Source organism: Ambystoma mexicanum, chromosome 1p (assembly GCF_040938575.1).
Source record: "Ambystoma mexicanum isolate Mex_15411 chromosome 1p, UKY_AmexF1_1, whole genome shotgun sequence".
NCBI classification, from domain to species: Eukaryota; Metazoa; Chordata; class Amphibia; order Caudata; family Ambystomatidae; genus Ambystoma; species Ambystoma mexicanum.
Window position 1 is genome coordinate 958,900,691 of NC_090921.1, and position 23,632 is coordinate 958,924,322.

The window sequence follows — 23,632 nt, forward strand, 5'->3', positions numbered from 1 at the left end:
GTTCCAGACACAAATTTGTACCGAAACGTCTACTTTTTGTATTTCAAAACTCAGTTTAAAAAAAAATCCATCCATCTATCACAACATAAAAAGAATCCCAAACTAATACATGTGTTTACTTCCCTACAAGATACATAAGAAAACCAACATGCATTGCATAATTTTAAATCCACAGAACTAAAATCTATCAAAGTACAAGATTTGACACTTAGGTCAGGGATACAATGTGCTGTCTCTAATGTGCATAGTGCTGGACCGCATTATTATGGTTACTACATGGGATGCATGTGTGGGCCAAGTGCATCCTCCTTTCGCTGGAAAATAGCTCTATACAACGAGTAAAGCCGGGGATGCATTCACGCTTTTGATGCAGCGGCTGTGGCTAGACCGGCCAAGAGAAATAGGACTCACAATTCTCTTGTACAGGGAAGACACAGAGCATCTCAATGTGGTGGGCTAGCGGGACCTCAACAATAGCCACGTGCCCGTTAACAGTCCCTGTATTCACTAATAACTTCATAAAACAAGTTTCCAACATCTCTGGCAGTTATTTCTACACCAAAAATGTTTACCTCTTAGGGTGCATGAATGCACACAGCAGGAGACATCCATTACGTGGTTTGTGAACACTACCTCAATACTTCCACGCAAATACCCCATGCAAAAAAACCCAGCACTACTTTATCGTTAGGAGCATAAATACCTCATTATAACGGCCAACTGCATCTTTCCCAGCAAACAAATGCCTTGAGAAATAGGGAAGTAGCAGCAATGGATCCCCAATGATGCAGCGTTGTTCGGCTACTGCATCAGCTTACAAGTCCAAGACGGTGGGATTAGCACACTTTCTTGGAAGACACTGACCTCCAGGATGGAAAAGTGGATACTTCTCTTCTGTTACAACCAGGCTCATCATGCCGCCACGGCATTGCAGTTGCACTAGCTGGAAACTTCAAGAAGGAAGTGACCAAGCGGTGGTGTCTAGGTGGGGATGCCCGAAGGCTCAGTGGGTGTTGGATGTGGTGATGGTGGAGCTTCAGAGGTAGCTCGACGTTGAGGTCGAGTAGTTCCAATGCAGCAGCTTGGATGGCATGGAAGGTGCCCAAATCAGTGTTGCGTTTCGGAGATGCAGTGAGAGACCAGGGTTGCTAGGGAGAGCGTAGTGTTTCATTCAGTGGTTGTTAGGCGTCCCAATCCAGGGGCTCCAGGACAAGAAATACCCTCCCGTTGCACTCACACACCAGGGAGCTTGCCTGGCACCTACTGTTGAGGCTTCACCTCAAGTGAGAAGGGCCTGGTTCCAGGGCAGCCAGCAGAGAGGGGGCCTTGGTCCAGCAGAAGTCACTGCACTGTCCCCTGGTGATTGTTCAGAGACAAAGCTCTCCTCTACCTTGAAAGCCCCCCGCCCCCTTCACCTCCCCAACAGGACTTTGCTGTAGACTGCAGCCCCAACAGAGGTCCAGATGAATTATTGTTGAAAATGAGATGTTGCACATCTCCTTCTAAAAGGCAAAAAGTCGAAAAGGATTAGTGCAAAGCAAGCCTGTTCTGTGGCTGGGTGGGGGTGTGGGGGAGGGGTCAAATTCAGGTTTGTCATAACAAGTTCCCTCTGCCTCATGACACCCAGAGTACCATGGCAGCAGGACACTGGAAAATTGAAGAACCCCAAGAGAAACCAAGATGGTGAGACCCTTCTCAGCCCATTTTTCTGGTTACACTAACCTCGCCCCTTCCAGTGGCTGCTAACTTCAGAGACTCAGGTGGCCAATGCCCCCTTGGGTGAGGGAGACGGTCACGTCAGTACTGCGTTCGAAGCATGTTTTCCAGGTGACCCACTGGGGGGCGTTCCTGTGTTCCAAGAAGAGGGTGTAGCCCTTCCTGCTGGAGAACCAAAGGGGCAGGGTCCTGGCTATCGTTTCAAATGGTTGTAGTGGAGCCAGTCAGACCAGCCCCCAATTCACATCAGTTCGGTCATGGTTGGCCCTGCTCACAGAGCAGACACTAGTGGGATATCCAATTGCTATAGCTGCCTAATTGTGTGATCAGTCACGGTGCCACATTGGCACATCATGCTAGACTGTTTTAAAAGCTTATAGTTAAAATGTAGACCATGCAAACGATTCACAAGTCATCGCTGCCTGCTGGAACTTTGTTCCAAGCAGCTGTTGGGTATGCAAGTGACCTTTAAACCTGCCCTGTACAGCTACAAAATAGGTAATGGGGGCAAATGTATATGGTCTCAAAGGTGCAGGTGTTCACTAGAATTGGCATGGAGCATTTATGAAAAGGGAGAGGGGAGATCGATGTAGTAATTGCATTATCTGCATCATTTTAGCTTTGAAAATATAAAACATTAAATCACTCGGTCTATCAACTCTCAGAAGATGGCCATTCTGTCACAGAGCCTTTCTCCTTTTGAGGTGCGAGTCTATTCGATCCGTGTTGGAACTTGGGACCAGGTAGGAAGCCTCCTGTGTAGCTTTTCCTGGTCCATGCTAACCTACTGTTCTGATATTTTGCTTCCAAACAACCAGTTTGAAAATCAGTAGCTTAAGACATCCGTTTATCCATCCTTGCTAAAGATTATTTTTCGGCAGGCTGCAATTCTCAGCCACAGGTGATCTGCCTGAGCCAGAAGCTTTCCTTCCTAAACTTCTATAGTCTTGCATTCTTAGACCCCAACCCCAGCAAAGACAACTAAGCCCCAGTAGGATTGCAACATTCTTAATCCTCTTGTTCTGGGCTCAGACTATCGGCGAAATAGCCAGACTGGCTCTCTGCTCCTGCTCTTTCTCTCCTGCAAGTCTGTAGCCCATGTGTGCTTATTGAATGTGTATATAGTACTCGAATTACAATTCAATGGTGCTATACTAACCCTGGTCACCTCTGGCTTGCGAAGTGGCTTAGTTTCATTTCTAAGTGGTTGCAACCAGGTGTCTTGGTTTACACCCACTCGTGTGATGCAGCTTGAAATGTTTTCGCCAAGAATAATTAGATTCAATTATCCCTGCTCACGTGTTGGCAGAAGGTCCAAAACCCCTTTTTGCCATTTTGGAGTCGGCAGATAGCCCACTGGCTCAGTTCAGAAATACCCAACTTGGGAAGCTGGTCCCTCTTGCCATACTGCTAACTCAGCAGTGAGAAACTGGTTTGCTAGAAGTTTGGTCCTGCTTCCATCACCCATAAGATATGTGGCAGGAAGGCGAGAGAAGAATAGGTAAGACTGGTGCCTAAAGCGATCTTTAGCCACCAGTCTCTGCTTAACACAAACAAGTGCTGGCATTTCCCCAATGAGAGAGATGAGAAGGGAGGCCAAGTTGCAGTGCACATTTGGATTAGTAGAGCGCACTGCAGCCCAAAGGCATTAAGGCGATATGAAATCTACTTGTAGTCCGCAAAAAGGCCCGCCGGCACTGTGATCAAGAGACTGAACGTTGCAAGACTTGGCTAGTACCAGCAGCTTAGTTGGTTAGGGCGGAAAAAAAAGGCACCTTCCTTCATACTAAACTGCTGGGTGGGAGTGTGGGCGTTTCACAGCATATCTTCACGATCCTATAATGCACACTGGTCCCGCCAAGTTGTGGACATCTCAGCATCCAGAGTCCAAACCTTTCCACAGGAGACCTGTGCAGCTGGAATTTGCCACAAACCTCAGATTGATTTTTGGTTTCTATACTTTCTGGAAAACTTTCACGTATTCTGTGTAAACAAGATGGCAGGCAATGTATGCTCTTTGTCCACTTCTGTAACGTTCTACTCGTTGCCCAATGGGGCTCCCCTGAAAGCCAAAAGCCACTGCACCGAATCTCCATTGCATAGAGATGGTCTGTGCAGGAGCCTCATATATTGGGGATTAAATGGGTGCACTTAGTCACTAAAATAGAGAATATTAATAAAGGGTTCAGACCGATATTAGCCAAACAGTTTTGCCTGCTCACAACACTTTCAAGGCACGCTTCCAATATGGTCCACTCGCATGGATGGAAAGCAGTTTTCCTCACAGAATGGTTGGCATGGAGTATGGCACCAAAACGTTGAAATGGGCACACTTGAACTGAGGAATGCAGCCTAGTGGTAATATTGCATCTGAATTACAGTGCTCCCTGAAAGGTCATGACAGAATACCTCGATTGGTGAATGATACGACTACACGGACTAAGTAGGTTGCCTCCCCGCCAGAAAATTGTATACTTTTCACAGCAAGTGGCAAGCATAGCGAAAACGCAATACGTCAAATGCTGCCTTAAGAGCAGCTTGCAGTCACACTATCGAAACCCTGCAGAGCCAACTCAACCCTTCCCCTGAAGTGGCAAAGGCAGTACCATAACATTGACCAGAACATTGGGTGAGAACACCACTTAATATAGCAATCAGAAGCGGGAGAAATCGGGCATGAAGCGTTACTTTCTAAGCTTGTTTCCGGACCATTTGTTATTCCTCTGGGATTGGTGGGCCGCTTGACTTGACATAGTGGACGACTGGAGAATGTGTAAGTGAGGGTTACGCGTACAGCTTGCTCTTGCAGGGCCAGCCAAGCTCTGGCTTGAGGGGTGGAATCTCGGTGTCAGTCACGTCAACAGGTTGTTTCTGGCAGAAGTCCCCAACATATTTTAGGCTGTAGAGTGAGGATGAGAGGCAACTCGACCGCAGGCCCTGCCAACCATTTGCACCAAAGGGCACCGACTAAATCAGAAGGAATAGCCCCCGTTCCGTTTAATCAAACTCAATTAAGAAGGAACCAAATCAGCAAGGTGCCTGAACCTGCTGAATGAGCGCAGGTTGAGATGGCTACCAATTATGGCGATAAGGCACCTGGCCTTTTCAGAAGCCATTCCTAAACTCCAGTGCATCCAGCAGCAGTAGGACCGACATTTCTGGTCGTTTTTTTCTCTAGTCTTTGAAAGGCTGCTCAATATTTGCCACCATTCAAATAAGACTGCTGATGAACACAAAAACATACAATATTAGTTCATTTCCCAGTAGAGCTGTACATTTGTGTAATAAATGCACAACTAGTACCACAGTGTCAGATTCCCGGAAGGAACCATCCTCATCCCCCGTTTTTTTTTTCGTTTTATCGCATTTCGAATTTACACAAGGGCTTCACAAAAGAAAGTCACTTGCTGGTGTGACCGCACACGACTCGGGATTTCATGAGACACAGGCTAGCCTTTACCCAAAGGGTCTGCTTTCTGCAACACTGGCTGAAAGTGGAAGAACAATTGAACTAAGGGATTATTGTGTACTGGGTGGAGGCAGAGAGAAGGAATGCAGCAAATGAACTTAAAAAGCAACAAAGCGTGGGCTAGAAAATGTAACTTAGTTTAGTTGTAGTACTGAAATGCAGTCAAGTCCTTAAATGACCAATCATGGTGTTGGTAAAAATATTGTTCATCATCATCATCTCCACTCATGACCCCCTCCCACTCAAGTCTTTTGTTACAAGACTCCATCGGAGTGCTCTTGTCGCTCTTAATCTCAAACACAACGAAATGACAGTCAAGAATGCAACTCACTAAAGCTAGTCTTGCTGCAGTGTACCATCGCATGATCTACACATCTGTTGGTAGTCTCAACGCCACAACATGCAGATGAGAGGGCTCTCATGACAACCCAAGATGCCCCTCCTCAGGAAATATTTCAAAGCAAAAAGGAGCAGGTCCATAATTTGATAAACAGTGTTCACTGTTGAGGTGCACACATGGCAGTAACGGGCATTCAATCTCCTACCCTCATTTACAAAAAATCTAACACAACAGAATTGGGATAGAAGCAATCATGTTCAAAAGTATTCAATTATTAACAGAACACATTAACTAAAAAAAAAAAAAAACATTCAACAACAGAAGCTGGAACAAACAAATGCACAGTTCGGTTACAATAGACCTCCTTCAAAGGAAACATTTTGAATATGAACTGGTGGGATCTTTTTTGCATAAACCATTGAGAGAACGTATCGAAAACCAATAGGTCTTGAGGGACCATCCAATTAAAGGACGTTGCGCATGAACGGACAACTCCAACTTGCAGCAGTTACACTCCCCTGCACATTAAGATTCAATTTAAGATTTCAAGGCAAGGATAGATTCCTTTGTTGGTTGGTGCAACGGGAAGCCAAGTTAGTTAACATGGCAAAACAATAAATGTTAGGTCGAAACACATTTCAAAACAAACTATCATGGTCCTGTAATACAATAGGTGCGTGTCATTTGCCTGCACCATAATGTCCAAATTAGGTTGTCTACTTGCAGGTTTTGTTCGGAATTACCAAGATCATATGAAGCAGCTGCAGTACAAGAGGCTAAAAAACTTGCCAGAGGACCAGTGACAAAGACAACTGTATGCAGTGTCGTAGAAAGCGGTACACAACGGCCAGTGTTTAAATTCTGCCTGTCAAATGTAAGAAAAACCTATTCTTCAACCGAAAGGGTCACTCAAATTCTCCAGATCTAGAACAAAATTCACCCATTAAACAAAGAATCCCTTAGCTGTATTGTTTCCAACTGGACTTGCAAGTGCCCAAGAAACACTTTGAACACCAGCAGAACACTCAGTACCAACACTCATTCCACTTACGCACTGCATTGCTTGTGAAGAACAAGAGTATTTTTTGGGGTCAATGTCGAGTTGGGAGGGGACTACAAACAGGACAGGAATCTCAATTCCTGGAGAGCACCCAAAAGGGAGAATATCCGATAAACGTGGTGTGGTGGAGAGGTTACAGGGAGAGCAAGGGCTCTCTCCCTTTTGCATAATCCCTCTAAAACATTCCACACTCTCCCCCCGCCCCACTTACCTACGCTCCAAAAAAAACAGGACCAAGTCTATTTACTATGAGCCGACCATCATTTTAATGGGAGATTGTTTATAGAGCTTGCGCCCGCCCAATGTGCACCCCAAATAGTAATCAGGCAAAGAGGGCTGGGAACGGCCCAGAGTCCTCGCTTTGGACTACATAGGTTTGGGCGGAACGTTAGTGGTAGTGGACGCCCCCCCACCAAGCAGGGTGGTGGGGCAAGACTGCTACAGTCTACACAAACAGTTGAGACTGAGGCAGTTCCTCCTAAAGTCACAAGCATGCATTACTTAAGGACAATCTTTCAAACCAATGATTGCATCACGCACAAGGAGTCTCGAGTGGAAAATGCGCTTCTATCAACCCTCTGAACATCACTTTAGAGAGTCTGGATATTCTGGGTTCACACTGCCTTACCAACCTGTGAAGTTTAATAAACAGTATTTCACTACGACATGGACAAAGTTTGGAAGGGGGTCCCACAAGGGCCGGGAGGAGGGGGTCAGAGTTACGAGGAGGCAAAGTTCAGAAGGGGCGGAGCTGTCAGTTGAACGCAAATCAAAAGGAAATATAAAAAAAAATAATGGCACAGTTTCTTGAATTGCTTGAAAGTACACAAAACATAGTAAGCGTACCTTGCTATGGTTTGTGTACTTTTCAAGCCAGTACAGTCTATGTCAAAATGTATTTTGACATCCCAAACTATAAATACAAGAATTAATTTGGTTAAGGCAACAACAATCACGAGCCTACGAAGCTGGGGAGTCGGTGATCATTGCGTTTTCCAAAGGGATTCCGCTTTCTGCTCAGTCACAGGGTCTTTGACCCTCGACGAACCTGGGTGCTTGCTTCAGTGATGTAATCTGCTCTGCGTGAGCACACTGCAAATGCACAGTCCGCTCCCATAGAGCAGAGTAAGTCAGAGAGGCGAGCACCCAGGTTCGCTGAGGGTCTGCCTTGGGTCCTGCTGGCTGTGACATAGGTGGGGGGGTGGAGCCAGAAGAGCACTCATGACGCCAATGTGCGGCTCCGTCCCCCACTCTCTACTGTAGAATGTGCTCCGTCCCCCACTCTCTACTGTAGAATGTGCTCCCCCCCACCAAAAGCCCTTTATTTTGTGATGGGCTATATGGTGTTGAGGCTGGCCGGATCCTGAGATCCGGCGACACATCTGGTGCTGGATCTCGGATCAGGCGAGAGCCAGCCCATTGGCCAGCGCTGATGAGCTCAAGAGACTTATGGCATCACTGTGTGCACTTGAAAGGGTTCCATTTGTAAGCCCTCCTGCACCTACGACCAGTTGTCACTTGCTCAATGTGCTGTCGAGAGGCTCAACTTCACCACATAATGAAGCTCAACAAGGCTGCAAAACGTGTCTGGGGTTGATGGTACTTTTGTTCACGGGAGAATTCGCTTGCATTTTGCGGTAGACCGCCCCTGTGGGTAGGACCAGACGGATATGTAAATTCTTATTTCTCCTCGCACCCCAAGCAAAAATGTGGTTGTACACCATCCCAAGGTGGGTACTATTAAAAAGGATATCTGAACTCTGTCCAGGAGGGGCGGAGGTTCAGAAGGCCAACCTAGTTTCTTGGAACAGGGTAACCTCTGGCCAAGCCAGACAATCAGGGTAGCTATGGCAGGCGGTCAAGACCAAGTCTCAGGAGGGGTGAGGGTGACTGAAGGACCTCAATGAGTACACAGAGCAAGGACACTTGCAAATTACTCCAGACAGGTGTTACATTAAAAAGAGACAATTTACAAGGCCTTTGTAACATAGACCATAGCAATGAATCACAGTAACACTAAGTAAACCAATACATCACACTCAATACAATGTATATACACACACAAGACCAGGCAGGTCCAAAAGGGTGACTGCACGAAATATGTCGACAACCTAGATGGGAAGGAAATGGGCAGTGCAGTTAATCTTTAGGCCCAGTTCAACATCAGTTAGGCAGTCCAAGCCCTAAGAAGAGGGGAGCCTTGTTCTCAATAGTACATGTATGCAAACGCACGCGGTTGTTCCAATGGGCAAAACAGGGTCTCTTCAGGGTTCTATAGCAGCTCGGGAAGGTGGAAGAGGCGATGAAGAATAAGTTCACACTATTCAAGAAGGAGCTCCACTTAGAGGCAGTGCGAGAGTTTGGATTTGGAGTTGCTATTGAGCAATAGCAGTGGAGAGGGGGCCCCCAGGAGCCACTCGTGCATAAAAATGGGCTCTTGCGCTAGGGGCCACCGGTTGGGGTATCGATTACTCACTGGTCCTTGATGCAAGGAGACCCAAACTTCAGCAGGTTAGTCCAATTTGGTTGCAGGTTAGAGTGCGGCAAAAAGGACGTCTCGGCACAGTTTAGTTTCTGAGATCCAGTGATGATTCCCAAACGGGACAGTGGTGATTTCTCCACTCCGGGTGAATGAATCGCCCCAGTTTCCCTGCAGCAGGAGCAAGAGGGTCACAAATGCAGCGGACTTGCAAAGGACGTTGCTGCAACAGGACAACACAGTAACCGCGTTTACTCCGGTCCGGGCACACTCGTCTCACTTCAGACGTGGGAATGCCAAATGTACGAAATTTGGTGTGAGGGTGCCGTGGACAGAGAGCTAGCAGTATACCAAGTTTCGAGGGCCTCTTCAAAACGACGGTGGAGACAGAGCAAAGGTCCCCAGTAAGCTGGTCAGCCCACTGGTTGGCCCTGGGACACTTTCGAGAAAGCTTACTTGCAGGTTTTGGTGAAGGTGCTCAGAATAGTTGGTCCCACTATTCCAATGGGTCGAAGCGTCTTTGCAGACCTAGGACGACCAGATGCAGAGGGGTCCCACAGGACAACAGCAGGCTCAGGGTGCCAAACCTTCCAGCGGGTCACCAGCGGTTCCTCAACTCAGCTTCGTAGTTGCAAGATACTTGGATCCTATCCTTTGTTCAGTGAGAACTCGGGAGATCGACATGGTAGTGGTATTTTCAGCCTCCTCTTATCCAAAGTTCCCTTTGCGCCAAAAAGGGGAGGACCCAATGGGAGATCTGCTCACAAACACACTCCATACGTGGACCAATCACAGACCACGGTGGTCTCAGGCATTCAGGGCACTCCAGGCTCTGGCACCAAGGATGTGTATTGGGACCAGACATCCCAGCCCACATCCTGGAGGCACACCCACAAGGCATGCAGAAGCCCGCGAAAGCATTGGGATTTGCGGGAAAGTACATGACCAAATAAGGACTGGCCCGGGTCGACTCGACCTGGGGAAGGTGAAGGGGCAAGATGACAGGACAAAGAACCTTGTGGCATGGCCATTTTGGAGCCAGGCCACCTATTTGTGTCAACCGCAGTTAACATGGCAGGAAAGGGTTAAAAATCATGCAAAACGATAGCTGCCAACAGTCCTGTCCATGACACATCTGCACAGTTCCTAAAAAGTCCAGCGAGAGTATCTAGGGCCTTTGGAAAGGACTATAGACCCAAGTGTGCTGCATAGTAAAATACATTGCACACTTGTTACATGTTGCACAAAAGTTGCAACATGAGAAAAGGACTAAGGGAAACAAAGTCTCCCAGTACTGACTGTCTTAAGGGCATGTCAGTTTCCCCATAAAAAGTGAGTGAAAGCCCAGAGGGGTGCAGCTGAAGGCTGTGCTTCTCTAGCAAAGTCAGTCAATGGTGTCTAAACAGCAGCAAAAAGTTGGGGGTTGACACATGGAGGGAAAATTGCATTATAGTATGAAATCTTTCCTAGCAGGTACATACAATACAACCGGTTGCTTGAATCAGGTTTGTGATCAGTAGAGGGTGCCCCCACACTAATTTTCAATTTACAAAAAGTGTATGAATCGTATTAGAACACTACAAAAATGAAGAAAAAAAATGTTGATTTTAAAACTAGACTAATAATGGCAGTCTTTGCACCCGTTTCTATGCAATTCCCCCCCCCCCCGTTTCTACTTTAAGTGTCAATGTTAAAATGCAATATATTTAAGTGTTTTTTCAGTTCCTTGGTTGCCTGGCGCACTGGCTGCTGGCGTTTAAAGGCCGTGTAGAATGAATCAAAAACAATGCCAGGACTCGAAAAGCAGCTCCACGGGTGAAAGAAAGGAATGCAGGGCTCCTCCGACCGCCCCCGCCTTTGTGGAGAGGAATCTACCGGTTGTGCCACGTTTCCCTCCCGCTCAGCAATTCGCATTGTTCCGGGCTCGCTTATCTGACATTTTGAAGCAGGTGAGGCGGGTAATTCGACCATATAATAACATGCCAGCTTTACCCGGCTGCCCTGCAACTGTTTACATCCAAACACAAATTAAAAGAAAAATCGCGGATAAACAGCAGTTTTCGCGCCAAATTACAAACCGGCAGCCGGAATAACTGTTGCAGCCTCACGTGGGTGGGGCACGTGGGGAGTGACCTGTGGACCCCGCTGCTTCTCGTTACTACCTAAACGGGCGTAAAATACGCAGCCGCGACGGTTCACAAAGTTTGAGAAGACCGATTAACATACTGGACTAAATAGACTCTTGCCAGCTGTGAGTCTGTTAGTAAATTAGTGGTCTTTTCAAATCAGTCTTCCTAACGTTAATCTACCTTTCACGCACATTTGCTCTAGTCGCCTCTTGTTTATAACAGCACAGACATTATACGGAATGCCAACAAAGTTATTAATTAGCTAGAGTCAAAATGCAAATTAATGGGCCAAAACCAATTCGAATTGTCTGTATTTAAAACGGGGGAGCTCTGCATAAAAAAACGTGTTGGGGTAATCCGCATTATTCTGCTAAATCGAATTTCGGCTGAATACAACGCTGCAGGACAGGCAGTCCTTTCGGGTCCTCCCGTGGCTCTCACGAGACGAGCGACACCCACTCCCCCACCCTCAGCTAATGTGCGTTTATTTAAGCCACTTTCGTTTAGAAAGCATCCTTTCAGCACTGTGCGGCAAGCAATTTAGCGCGTAAACAAACGACAACCGTAAAGACTAGGACAGCTTTGCAAGTCTCCGGCACATGCGGCACCAAGTGAGTAGGGTCGCAGAAGGGTTAAAGAGGTGTGCATTAATGCAGTACATTTTATGGTGCACGTATCCACTACGCAGAAATGGCGAACCACTCGGAGCCTAGCAAAATTCGAAGCACCGAGAGGAGGACACTATGTGTACAATGCCTGGGAGGTACTCTGAAGAAGCTGTGCGTGTCAAGAGTCGCGGCCAAGAACTGAAAAAAAATACACTGCAAAGCAACCAACAGCTTGTAGGTGTGTAAAGAATTTGAAAAAAATAACAATCACTAGTAGCATCGGGTACTTTGTTGGTGTAGATCGGTGCAAGGGAGCGCTTAGAAGAGACTGCGTGCTAATGCGAAGCAGAAACTCAGCTTGTCAAGAGTCCGTGAAAGTCTCATCCGATTTACTCAAGCCCAGCAGCCGCCCGTGTAAACAAAACGCCAATGAAGCGCTCATGTTCTGGGCAAGGTGTCGCACTCGACGCCGTCTAGCTGTTATTTGCAGGGCTACACGCTCCACCACGCGAGCACAACTACTATACAATGCTACTAAGGTTTTTTCTTTCTTAAATTTTTTTTTTAAATTAAAAAAAAAAAAAAAAAAAAAAAAAAAAAACACAAATAGCCGTGCTTTGGTGCTCCCGCGGTGGTATTCAGGAACGCGTTTTTCAAGCAGTACCCTCCCAACCCCCACAAACTAGGGATTTTGAACAAGTGCGTCAACTGGCAATTGTAAAACTCGATGGCTGGTCTTAAAACTTTCCCCTTCATTATGGCATACACGGCCTCCATCTACAGAGAACCTGAAGTGCTGGATTCGCCAAACAAGTCTCTCGATCAAAACAAACCTGAAAAAGCGAACGAGTTCTGGTGCCGAGTTTTAGTGTGATCTAATGAGAGACATGGCATCCACATAGCAATAAGGAGACAGGTGCCATTAGGGTGGAGAGTGCAGCCTGCCCACACCCTGGCAGACGCGGACCCGCAGGGGCGAGAGATGGATGCTCCTCTACCCCAATTCTAGGGCGGGTCTTTGTTGAATGGCAAGCTAAGAAACAGGTCTTTTTCATGCAAATGTTTAGAGTGTTTTGGCTACACTTATAACAGCAGCCCCAAACTTCAAAGTAACGTGTCTGAATTACAAAGCATCAGGGAGGGCCCGTGCTGAGGGCCTAATAGCCCAACCACATGGTATAATGCATGCGAGCAGCTCTCCCTGCAAAGGTCATGGGGCGTGGAGGGGCGCTAAACACTGCAGAGGGCTAAGCTACTCAAAGCTGATGGCACTCGGGTCCCCTGGTAATAGCCAATACTGAAAGTAAATGCACGTCATCACATGGCGCTTAATGGGTTACAACAGATCAATGCCATGGGCGATTATCTTCGTCTTAAATTCCCATAAGGAACTGCTGCAGGTTCGCCCACCCCCACACATTAAAAGTAAATGCCCCATGCCCCGCTTTTTGGTGTACTTGGTATTGAATGCCCAGTTGAGTAGCTCTTTCCAAGTGTTTACCATTGCAAAGGAGAACCCGAGCAACACGGAAGTGTTGTGTCTGGAAGGTTCTGATTCATTTAAAACACTGGCAAAGCTCTGGGCAACCCAGCAGACCATCGACTTTTATTCAGTCGTAGATGTCAGCCTAAAGGGGAAAGACCCTGTGCAAATGATGCTTGGTCGGAGTACCAAAAGAGCAGTCCAGATCGCACTGCTAAATCATTGCAAGGGACAACCAGCAAGCTCAGACAGGTTTCAGCCTCCTAGGTGGCGTGGGTCTCTAGGCATGGTCAACTCTGGAGCCACGTCCCGGCATAACCTTACCACTCGGGCAGACAATTGTAACTGTTCTTTTATATCAGCGAGTGGTTTCTAACCGTGGGACCGGTGTTGCGATGCATTGTCTTGCTTCCAGCCCTAATGTTTGATGCTTCCAACACTAACCAAGTTGGATTTCCTGAGTGCTTGCGCCCTGCTATCCCCGGGTTAGGTGCGCATTACAAATAAGACAAATTCGTTGCCTTCCTTCCTCCTCAGAATAACAGGGAATTATCCCATGCTCACACAACACAGTTCAATCAAGGCTAGGACCCCACAACCAAAGTCCTTAATTTCAACTACCAGTCCCCATAGTCTCCTTTAGAGGATCATCAAGCCTTCGGCAGCAGCTGGTGAGTTAGAAGTACACGTAGGACCGTAAATTATACAGCATTTAAGAAGCCGTGCCTCTTTGTTGCTCAATTTTTCGTGATGCCCACTCCTTCACCCAAGATTGGGCATAGGCTCAGACTAAAATAGAAGGCAGTTATTTGCCAGCCAGGTTCGCAAGGGACAGCTTTGTGATACATTTCTACCTTGTGTCTCAGTTTAATAACCTAAAAATAGTTGAGCCGGGCCCATTTTCCCAGTCTACGGGCCACACACTCAAATTGGCCCCGATTTTCATACGTCGTGCATGCCAAATAGATGGATCTTCAGTTATATTAGAATGGTTTTGCGATTAAAATCGGCACTCACTTTTTAGCTCAACTTATGCTGTAAGATTGCACGGCAAGTTAAGAACTCAGCTCAGACCTTTGCTGCTTGCAGTGGCATGATCAGCCCCCGGCAGGGTTGATCCACCCCCCCCCCCATTCGTCCATGGGCGATAGAGTGCTATGCAAGATATTTAATCCATCTGTCTTTTGCACATAATTGTCAATTTAAGGATGAGATTGGTTGAAGTTCCTCTCAAGCACAGATCAGTTGTCTTGCTTGCGGAAAACGGACAGTGTGAACAAACGTTTGCAATCACAGTAAAATGTAACCTCTGAAGGACAAGTTTTATGGGAAGGGAACAAACAACCCCCTCTCCGCCCCCAGATTTATCTAGTTGCGCAAAACATTTAGGGACATTTTCTATGTAGATATGTTGTTGCACCATAGTAATAAAGCTTGCATGAGATTTTCATCATCTATGCCGATCTACCAAACATGCACAGGATTCAGGCTGAGTGACACACTTTGCTTTTTTCCAGGGGTGGAAAACAGCAGCACCTGAGGAAAGATACTGATGCAGCCAGGTTTTGACAGCCTGAGAATTGAGTCAGGGTAGTGTGGTGGGAGGGGCCTTCGACTTATCACAACCAAAAAGGAAGTACTAGGTTTTGGAAAGGTGTACAATCCTAAACTTATCCTACCCAAAGACCCAAGGGATGATCAAGCTTCCTAGAGTCACCAATATTCTTTGGGAGATACTGGCAGAATCCTTGCCCAGTGTCCTACATGTACAAGCTCTAAGAAACCAAACTAGGGACTACAAAGCATAACCATGGGCTGCACACCAACAGAAAGTTCCACAAAGCATAGATTATGAGCCGTGTCAATGAGCGGGTTTAAGAAACTCATCAGGAGAACATCTTAGTCTGAAATACATAATAAAATGCCAACATGTGTCAGACTAAAAATCGACATGAAACTGGTGCCAACAAAATATATGAAAAGTACAAAAGCTCTTAAAGGTCTAACCTGCCCAGAAGCTGGAGACAAGAGCATTGCTGCGTTTAAGTTTGCCAAGCGTACCAATGCGCTCAGTCACAGGTGTAGTCTTTCAATTTTGTATTATCCACACTCAACATGCTTAACATATTTGCCAACTTTTCAAAAACGGATAATTCTTAGACAATCAGTATATTCAGTGTATTGACCAACATTCATAGTTAACATGTCAAACAAATATATAAATGTATCAAAAACAAACTCACCACAATAAATTTAGCACAATAGCCAGAAGGCAGGATTTATACCTTCAACTCCATTCCAAAGGGCAAATTCATATCATTTGAGCCGTTTAGTGGTAAATTCTTTACACAACAAGAGTGAGCCAGGTGGCCAAAAAATACAAGTGATCTAGGAGTAGTTATTAAGCATCACAAATGAGTGTTCAAATTCTAGAAGGTGGGGTGCCACCACCATGTGAAAGAAACAAGAGGAGACTACTCTTGCAGAATGAAGCTTACTAGATTGCTCCTCCTAAAAAGGGACGGACACATATCAATGAATGTAATTTATATTTATGACGCCTTTCAGGTTTTACTTATTTCTGGGCACATTTGGCCAATGCAGACGTAAATACAATTTTCACTTTGCGGGAGGAAACTATAACATTGAAAAAAAAAGATCAAGATCAATGATGGTACGCTCACCTTTCTGAAATGCTGAGGTGCTTGCGTTTCAAGATGGCACGTTAGCCTTTAAGAGCTTGTGCACTTCATTTATTCCATTAGAAGCAGCCTCTTTATGAGGACTATGTATATTTCACAAAATATTTTTTTATATTTTTTTTCCCGCCGATTGAGGTCTTCTGAAGCATGTAGACACATTTTGCCAGTGTGAGCGGGAGTTCATGCAACGTCTGCAGATGGATTATTACACTTCATAGAACTTTCTTTTGGCGTTACCCTGTGACTGGGTTAAGCATCCCGGTCCTTTTTGTGATCAGAACGAGTCCTCATGGGCGCCTGCGAGAACGAGGAGCAGGCTGCACCCTATTACTTCAGCTGAAACCATCATGCCTAACTTGTAAGTGTTGCTCTCTGAGCAATTGAAGACTTCAGAAACCTCACTGTAACGTGTGTGCACCAAAGTCCCTACAACCTACCTAGGTCATGCACACTGTGCGGCGGTCAAAACCAACAGCAGTTGCGATCCGTTACCATAGATTTATTCAAATACCATTTCACCCAAATGATAAAATGGTAGGGGATGGTATAGGTGTAGTGCATTATTGGAGGGCTGCAGGGGCTCTCCCCCATATTATATTAGCGGGGGAATAAATAAAAAGACTAGAAGAAGTCAAAAGTAGATTTCGTCTTTTGGTTTAATGGATTCGATGAAATCTCCTACATCAGTTTTGATCATCCAACATTGGTACATTTGCGAAATCCGCGGTTTCCCCATTTCATGACTTTCCTTTTAACTCCTCACCAACTTAAAGTCCTAGAAAGACATCAAATTTAAAACTTCAAACAGACGTGCGCTACAAAACTAAGATGCATATATAAAATAAATTAAAGATGTGGGACATTATGGAAGCCAAATGCGGTTTCCCTAATTAATGGTTTTGTGGCAGAAGATTTAAGCACACATGTACTGGCAAAACCAGTGTAGGGTTTAATTTGAAAGCTACCAAGCTGTAACTGTTAATTCCGAACAACGACCAAGTCTGGCCACGCCGCAAAGGAGCAGCCCCCCTAGCTCTGCTAGAGCAAACGCGCCACTGGTGCGCATCACAGCAACAGGATACGCGCAATACCCGAACGAGGACTTGCAATTAAGGCATTTCTGTTTCCAAGTAAACATTAGGTATTCTGCCCAACTCCGTCCGATGCCGGCGGATCTGGGACAAGACCAAACCTGCAGGTGTGGATTATCCCACAGCGACGAGGAGGCGCAGAGCACTCCTGGCCAGGGTTGTGAAACCTGCTGCAGACAGCCACTCAGCCAGCACGAGGGGACACACTAATCTACACTTATGTTGTAGCGTTTACGTACACACACTTTAACTCTCAGGGAGCCGCGTGTTAATCTGTCTGCACAGGGACTCCCATTCCCATGCAACACCCGTAAAAGTGTGTCAGCCCCTCCCCCCCGTCCAAGTGCAGACGAGCACGTTGCGTGTGCGTGTCAGTTAGGAAAACAGAAACCGGTCCTACCGGCCCATCGTGTCTCCAGAAGGCGCAGACACACCCACAGTGATTCAAACACAGGTGTGGCGAAGAAACTTCTGCCCTGATTTTGCACATGTCTTAATTAGGCAAAGTTACTACACTTTAATTGCTTTCAAAACTAGCCGTCTTCCAACAGGATGAAAGGCAGATTGTGTAGACTTTGACGTTAGTAGTCTGCACAGTCTTACTTCAGTAAATAAAATTCCCGTTGGCGTCCGGGGTCGGGCTTTAGGGAAGTCTCGCACATTATCATGAAGCAGACTAAGGAAATGTGATCTGACCACGAAGAGCAGGACACTAGAGAGGGGACCAAAGCGAGGCCCTGTACTTCTCTGCGAATTGGTGAAGGATAGCTCAGGGGCAACGCATTTGTCTTGGAAGCAAAACAGCGCAACACAGGTTCGGACCCCATGCTTGGAAACAACTCTCTAGTATTAAGCGCGTTATAAAAGAGCAATTATAATGCAGGTGCAGACAGTAAAATAGCAGACACGCCTACGAAACATCCATCTTACCACCATGGTTGCTGCATGTGCCTTGCCAGCACCACAGAGTGGGCAAGAGGGACTGATGCACAGTACGGGATTACTTATTGCCGCCGCTACCCTGGATCTGGGCTGAAAGGCTCTCCATCAATGAGCTTAGCTGCCACCATAACGCAGTCACTAAGTCTCTCGGCGACTTCACATGGATTCCCAAGCGAGTGGCCACATTCAACAGAATAGTTTGTCACGAGTAAAATCAAAACCACGATAGACACCTTCTATACGTCTGACAGCGCGACACAGAAAGATGATAATTTAGCTATACTTTAAAACTGGCCACATGGGTACATGTCATACCTGCCTAACCACTGGGTCTATACAGGTCTGCTGCGACTCCGACCAGGCCTCCATCCGATTTGCTACAAAAGACTGCTGCTGGTAGTCAATCAGGTGGAGGTGTGGGCGGGAACCAATAGTAATGCCGTGAATTGTGTCTCCCTGGCTCCCTATTGGAGACTGGATATCCAGGCAGCCCACCCTGCCCGCCAAGCTCTACGGGGGGGGTGGGTGGGTGTGTGTGTGTGTGTGTGTGTGTGTGTGTACACCTATGGCATGGTGCCTGCTGGCCCTGGCCCGGCTGCAGAGACTTGAGAGCCATCCATCATTCGGCCTGCCTCATTTCGGCTGTTGATCTGCTGCAGCCGCTTGCAGCATGCATGTGTCAAGTGTTGTGCTTTTGAGTGTGTGTATTCCGTCTTTCCCCCTCTTGGCAACTGGAAGCTGGGGCATATTTCACTCACGGACCACAGAGACATTAGAATCCCCTGCAAGGGGATTCAGAGCTGGAAGGAGAGTGCGCAGTACACACCCCTGCAGAATTCATGGACAGCTGCCAGTGGGTCCTGTTGGGGAAGAGGGTGTGGTGGGGCCGGGTCAGGTGGCAAGTAGGGTAACGAAGGGTCGGCCTTCTTGGATCACTAGACCACACAGCAGGGCATGGTGGGGATGGGATAGGGCCCACCAGGCACCGCCTTGAAGGGCGGAGGGCATGGTCCGCTTGGACCACTTGTCAGTAGTAGGAGATTTGTTATTGCATTTTTTGTTATGATGTAAGGAATAAAAATGTGGCAGACATGGCATCCCAAAAGAGAAGGTGTCAAAGTGTATTTCTCATGCCCCGGCATGTCCCCCCTTCAGAGCCCATTGCGCAAAAATGACTATATGGAGTAGTATAATGTTTCCAAATGCATAAGAGACAGGTGAAAATGCATTTTTTGGTGGCACAATTTCATTTGGTTCACTTTTGGACACAGCCGCATAGTTCACCTTTTTGACAAGTGGTCAGGGCATGTGGGCGGAGCCTCGTGTGGCTATGGGCAGGTCATAAATCTCAACCTCAAATGTAGGCAAGCAGGGCACATGGTAGTTCGCTCTGCACGGACTCTACCAGCACGCAAATTCCATCCTCACCCCTCAATCCCCTGCTTGCCTGTAAAACTAATGTACAATAAACCACCCTTTTGCATTCCCTCACAGAGCACCCCTTGGATCCCTGCCTGTCAGAGCTACAATGCCATACCCTCCATGCAAGCTGTAAGCCTCAGCCAGATAACCGTGAGTTGTTACGGATGCATTATTTAAAAAATAAAAAAATAAGTTTTAAAATGTTTTAAAAAAACACCCACCCACCACACTAACACAATGTACGCATGGCTTCAGAGTCAGAAGAAGGCAACAGGAGGGAAATAGGATTCACAGGGAGTCGGAGGAGTATAAACTTTACAGTCATGGGAGCTCAGCATACTGTGGACAGATATGAAAATTCATTATAGCAAAATATAAAATTCCCATCACATACAAAACATACACATCCAACCCCTGGGATGATGCATAAGTTGACATTCACGGGTGATCCAATAAGAGCATACCTTCTCTCAACCCACCCGCTCTGGTAGGGCGTTGCCCTCCATGAACTCCCTTAACACAGCCACTGATGGACTTGAAGTGACTCATCCATCAACAGAAACGCGCTTTCACATGCCCTGGCGACTCAAAAGTTTGAGCGTTGCGTTAGAGCCCCAACCAGTTTTGTGGGATCAGGTTTGGACTGGATTATTGGGCAAGGTATTCAGACAGGCTAGTTTTTTGTGCCATTTTGAGGACCATTCGCTGTACTTCGAAAGAACCATTTGCTTTCCATGTTATGTGCCCCAGGTACCACCGTTTTGGACGAAAATCCTGCATTTCCATTCCCGAGCGGATGCCAGTGTCTTTTTTTTTTTTTTTTTTTTTTTTTTTTTTTTTAAAGTGGCCAGGTCTAATATTTTGATCCTAGTATGGGAGGTTGGTAGCGACAATCCAAGCCGAGGGTGGAGTGAACACTAGGCCACCAACAAGTCCTCCCCATCTGTACAATTTCTATAAAAGCAGCGATTTATACAATTTCAACCCGGCCCCTCTTACCGTTACCCTGCCATCCCCCCAAAACCCAAAACCCTGCCATCCCCCCCAAACCCCATGGTAAAAGTAGCATACTGCATTGACATGCTCAGCATTAGGAGCCATTGGCATTTTCGTCCCAGTCACACTTGGCAAAGAAAGTAAGTAAATGCAATAGAAGCACACAGACAACGGATTGGTCTGCTCATGCGAGGTGGGGTGGGCTTAAAAGATTAAGAGGAGGCACATTAATACATTTGAGATTGAGGGTTCAGATTACATGAATTCCCTCCCAGCTCCAAACCCCCCCCCCCCAAATCTATCATCCAGAGGGGGGTGTGATCACTTCCTACCTCTTTTGAACTTTCAGCTTAGCGCTTCAGTGAAAATAGTTGTACTGAAAAAGTACTAGCACATTACAAACAAGGTTTTCCCAAATTACTGCCCCTTGCACTCGGATTTATACCATGAAAACGCAAGGTACAAAACAAGCGATACAAACTGCAGCAGTTTTTTCTCCAAAATACATGACAAGTAGTGACAGGCCGCAAACACACCACAAAAAGCTACCTGTCAAACTCAAAACCACGGCTAGAATGCAAGGTTTCAACCAGTCACCTTGGTGATGTAAACATTGGTGTCCCCATACACTGAAAACCAGCAAGTAGAACACACACACACACACTCTCCAACCGTTGACCTACACAGGCCTGGCCTGTTCACAACAAAATTACAACCCCAAAGCTGTTAAGAGACAAGAGACTTTGCGCTAGCCCACAAACATGTAATTATAAGCAAGCACCCAGAACAAAAGCAGACAGTTGTACGACAAAGACCTGACAGCTTCATAGCACACAAACGTGGCTCAACAAAACACTAAATCCAGGACAAGGTTTTCCAGGCAGGACATTCCAGAATGAACCCGGTTTCATAATATTTAAAGCTGGAGCACTTTGTCAGAGGTCACTATAGAGTTTGACAGAAACGGGTTATGCGCGATCTAGTTCCACACACGGTTAACAGTGAGAGGTGGGCCTCTGGATTGTGCAAGCCAATCACACCTTATACGATCACTGATCGTGCCAGTATTGTAGTGCTACTGTTAATGCACACGGGTGCATCTACCCAACCTTTTGGCTTTGACAGCTACAAATGAAAAATTGGTTTTCTAGTGACGGGGGGTTTTGGGGGGAGGATATTGGCTGAAACGCAACAGGTAATGGCCATGGAAAACACCCATCCAAAAGGAACCCATCCCATTGGTAGATGCTCACCTGCGGCAGAACTCTGTCCAGAGGATCCGCATTGCTCAGCCCTTCGGGAGTCAGGCCACTCTCTTCTTTGAACTGCTCGGTCAGCTCCAAGTTATCCGCCTTCACCAGCGCCTTGTGCAGTATACCTGTCTAAAACGTGCAGATTGAACAAAAACAAATCGTGACTTGAGGAAAGGACTCTCTGCGCAGTTGTATAGCCCCACTCTGCAAGGAAACTTTGGAAAGGGCACAGTCATTTCTCCAAAGGCTGTGTCATGTTTCACAAATGGCTTTCAGAGTTTGCTTCACCTTGGGGTTTCTTTGCAATATAGTATGCTTTTGGATCACTGGACATGCCTCTAGACGGCCAGTGGTGTTCTTTTTTACACACTCGGACACCAGGGTTTCTTCATACGCATTGCAAGAAGAAAGGCCCAATTTGGTCATGTTCTGCCATATGACAATTACTCTTCTCGGTTATCCATAAAGGACGGAAACAGCCGAGGCACGGATCCTACAAAACCCAAACCCGAAGTGCAATGCATAGCGACGTTTCCTTCTAAAAAGTACCAAAACAGGCAAAAAACAAAAAAAAAATAAAGACACATACTTGAGCAAAAAAAATACACAGCATAATGCAGTCCGAAAATGGTTGAACTATCCGGAGGTCAAAGATGTCAACATTCCATATTGCTCGAAACAGTCACAAAATTACCGGCATGAGGCATAACAGTGGCAATTTATGACAGGTTAAGCTGACTCGCCTTTACCCTGAACAGTGGTCAAAGAGCAAATACGTGCATAATTAAATACTTTGAGCGGGCTTCCTAAATAAATATTGATACATGATGACGTAAATAACGAAGAGCAAAAACAACAGCGCGTGGCGAAAGCGAGCCCAGACTGCAAGAGCGACTTTAAAATACGAGCATGCTGGCAGAACAATGCGGCGGCGCAGTGTCTATCACGCGCGTTCCCTGGCGCCCCACGGAGGGTCGCTTTTGATTTTCAAATTCAAAGCACTCGCCCTTTGTGAAAGCAACAGCCCTTGGAGCAAATGAGCCTGTGAACATCTTTCCAGTCACAGGTGTTGGCGAATGGTGCACAATGATTGCCGACATGTACGTGGAGGGCGGGTACAATAACACAAGCTAGGGAGACGGGGGTCATTTTTTGGGTTCGTTTTAATTTTTAAGGAGCCATACCTGCTTGCTGTGAAGGTCCACAACTTGCCACACCAAGAGAATTAATTCCCTTTCATCCGCACCCAGTTTAGCCCCACTTGCACCAGCGGTTGCCCCAAACAACACCACCAGAGAGTCACTGTGCGAAGCCGTCATGACCACAGGAGAAGAGGGGGGAAACAACTACGAATCAGAAGCACAGGTGAGAGAAAAAAAAACAATACAAAAATAAAACACCTTTCCTCCAAGTGATCCAAAAAAAAAAGAGAAGAAACAAACAAGAGCCAGGAACAAAACAATATCAAAGGGGGGAGGCGGGGATAAAAACGCGAGAAAAAGAAGCTTTCTCTGCAAAGAGGCAATCTCAGCTCAGGTGAGGAGCTGCCGGGCTCTACCTGTGCTTCGGTGTGCTGGGCTCAACGGGCTGACATCACAACACCCGGGTCTCCGCGCTTTCTGGGCGTCTGTCCCCCTCGCCTCCCAGCTTCTACTCAGATTACACTCACCTGGGCCTGGCCCCACCCCGCCCGTCACTCAACGCGGCCTGTGAGGAGGCGGGCCACGCCCGGGGGCCTCCTACCTGATAGGCGAAAGCTTACTCGAGACCGGGGAGGTGCAGCTACCTTCCTTCGCTGCCACCACGCCTCCAGGAAGCTGCCTTCCGAAGTACGTTTTTTTTTATAAATTTTTACCTGCTTTCAGTTTGACGAGTTGGGAATGGCGGCGACGGAAGGCAGGGTTTAGCGGGCGGGCCTGCTCTCTGACCTCGTCGAGTTACC

The 23,632-nt window shown here is 46.8% G+C and overlaps 1 protein-coding gene across 6 annotated transcripts in view; it reads right to left on the reverse strand.

Moving 5' to 3' along the window:
- The window catches only part of ESRP2 (epithelial splicing regulatory protein 2), a 187,503-nt gene extending 164,122 nt beyond the window's left edge, over positions 1-23,381 (reverse strand). For all 6 annotated transcript variants that reach the window (XM_069653549.1, XM_069653525.1, XM_069653541.1 and 3 more), the window contains exons 1-3: positions 23,249-23,381; positions 22,875-23,036; positions 21,691-21,819 (exon numbers count right to left, since the gene is read on the reverse strand). In XM_069653549.1, the coding sequence (XP_069509650.1) occupies positions 21,691-21,819; positions 22,875-23,009 (264 nt within the window). In that variant the 5' untranslated portion in view covers positions 23,010-23,036; positions 23,249-23,381. The remainder of the gene's footprint in view (positions 1-21,690; positions 21,820-22,874; positions 23,037-23,248) is intronic.
- Between the last annotated feature and the right edge of the window lie 251 nt (positions 23,382-23,632).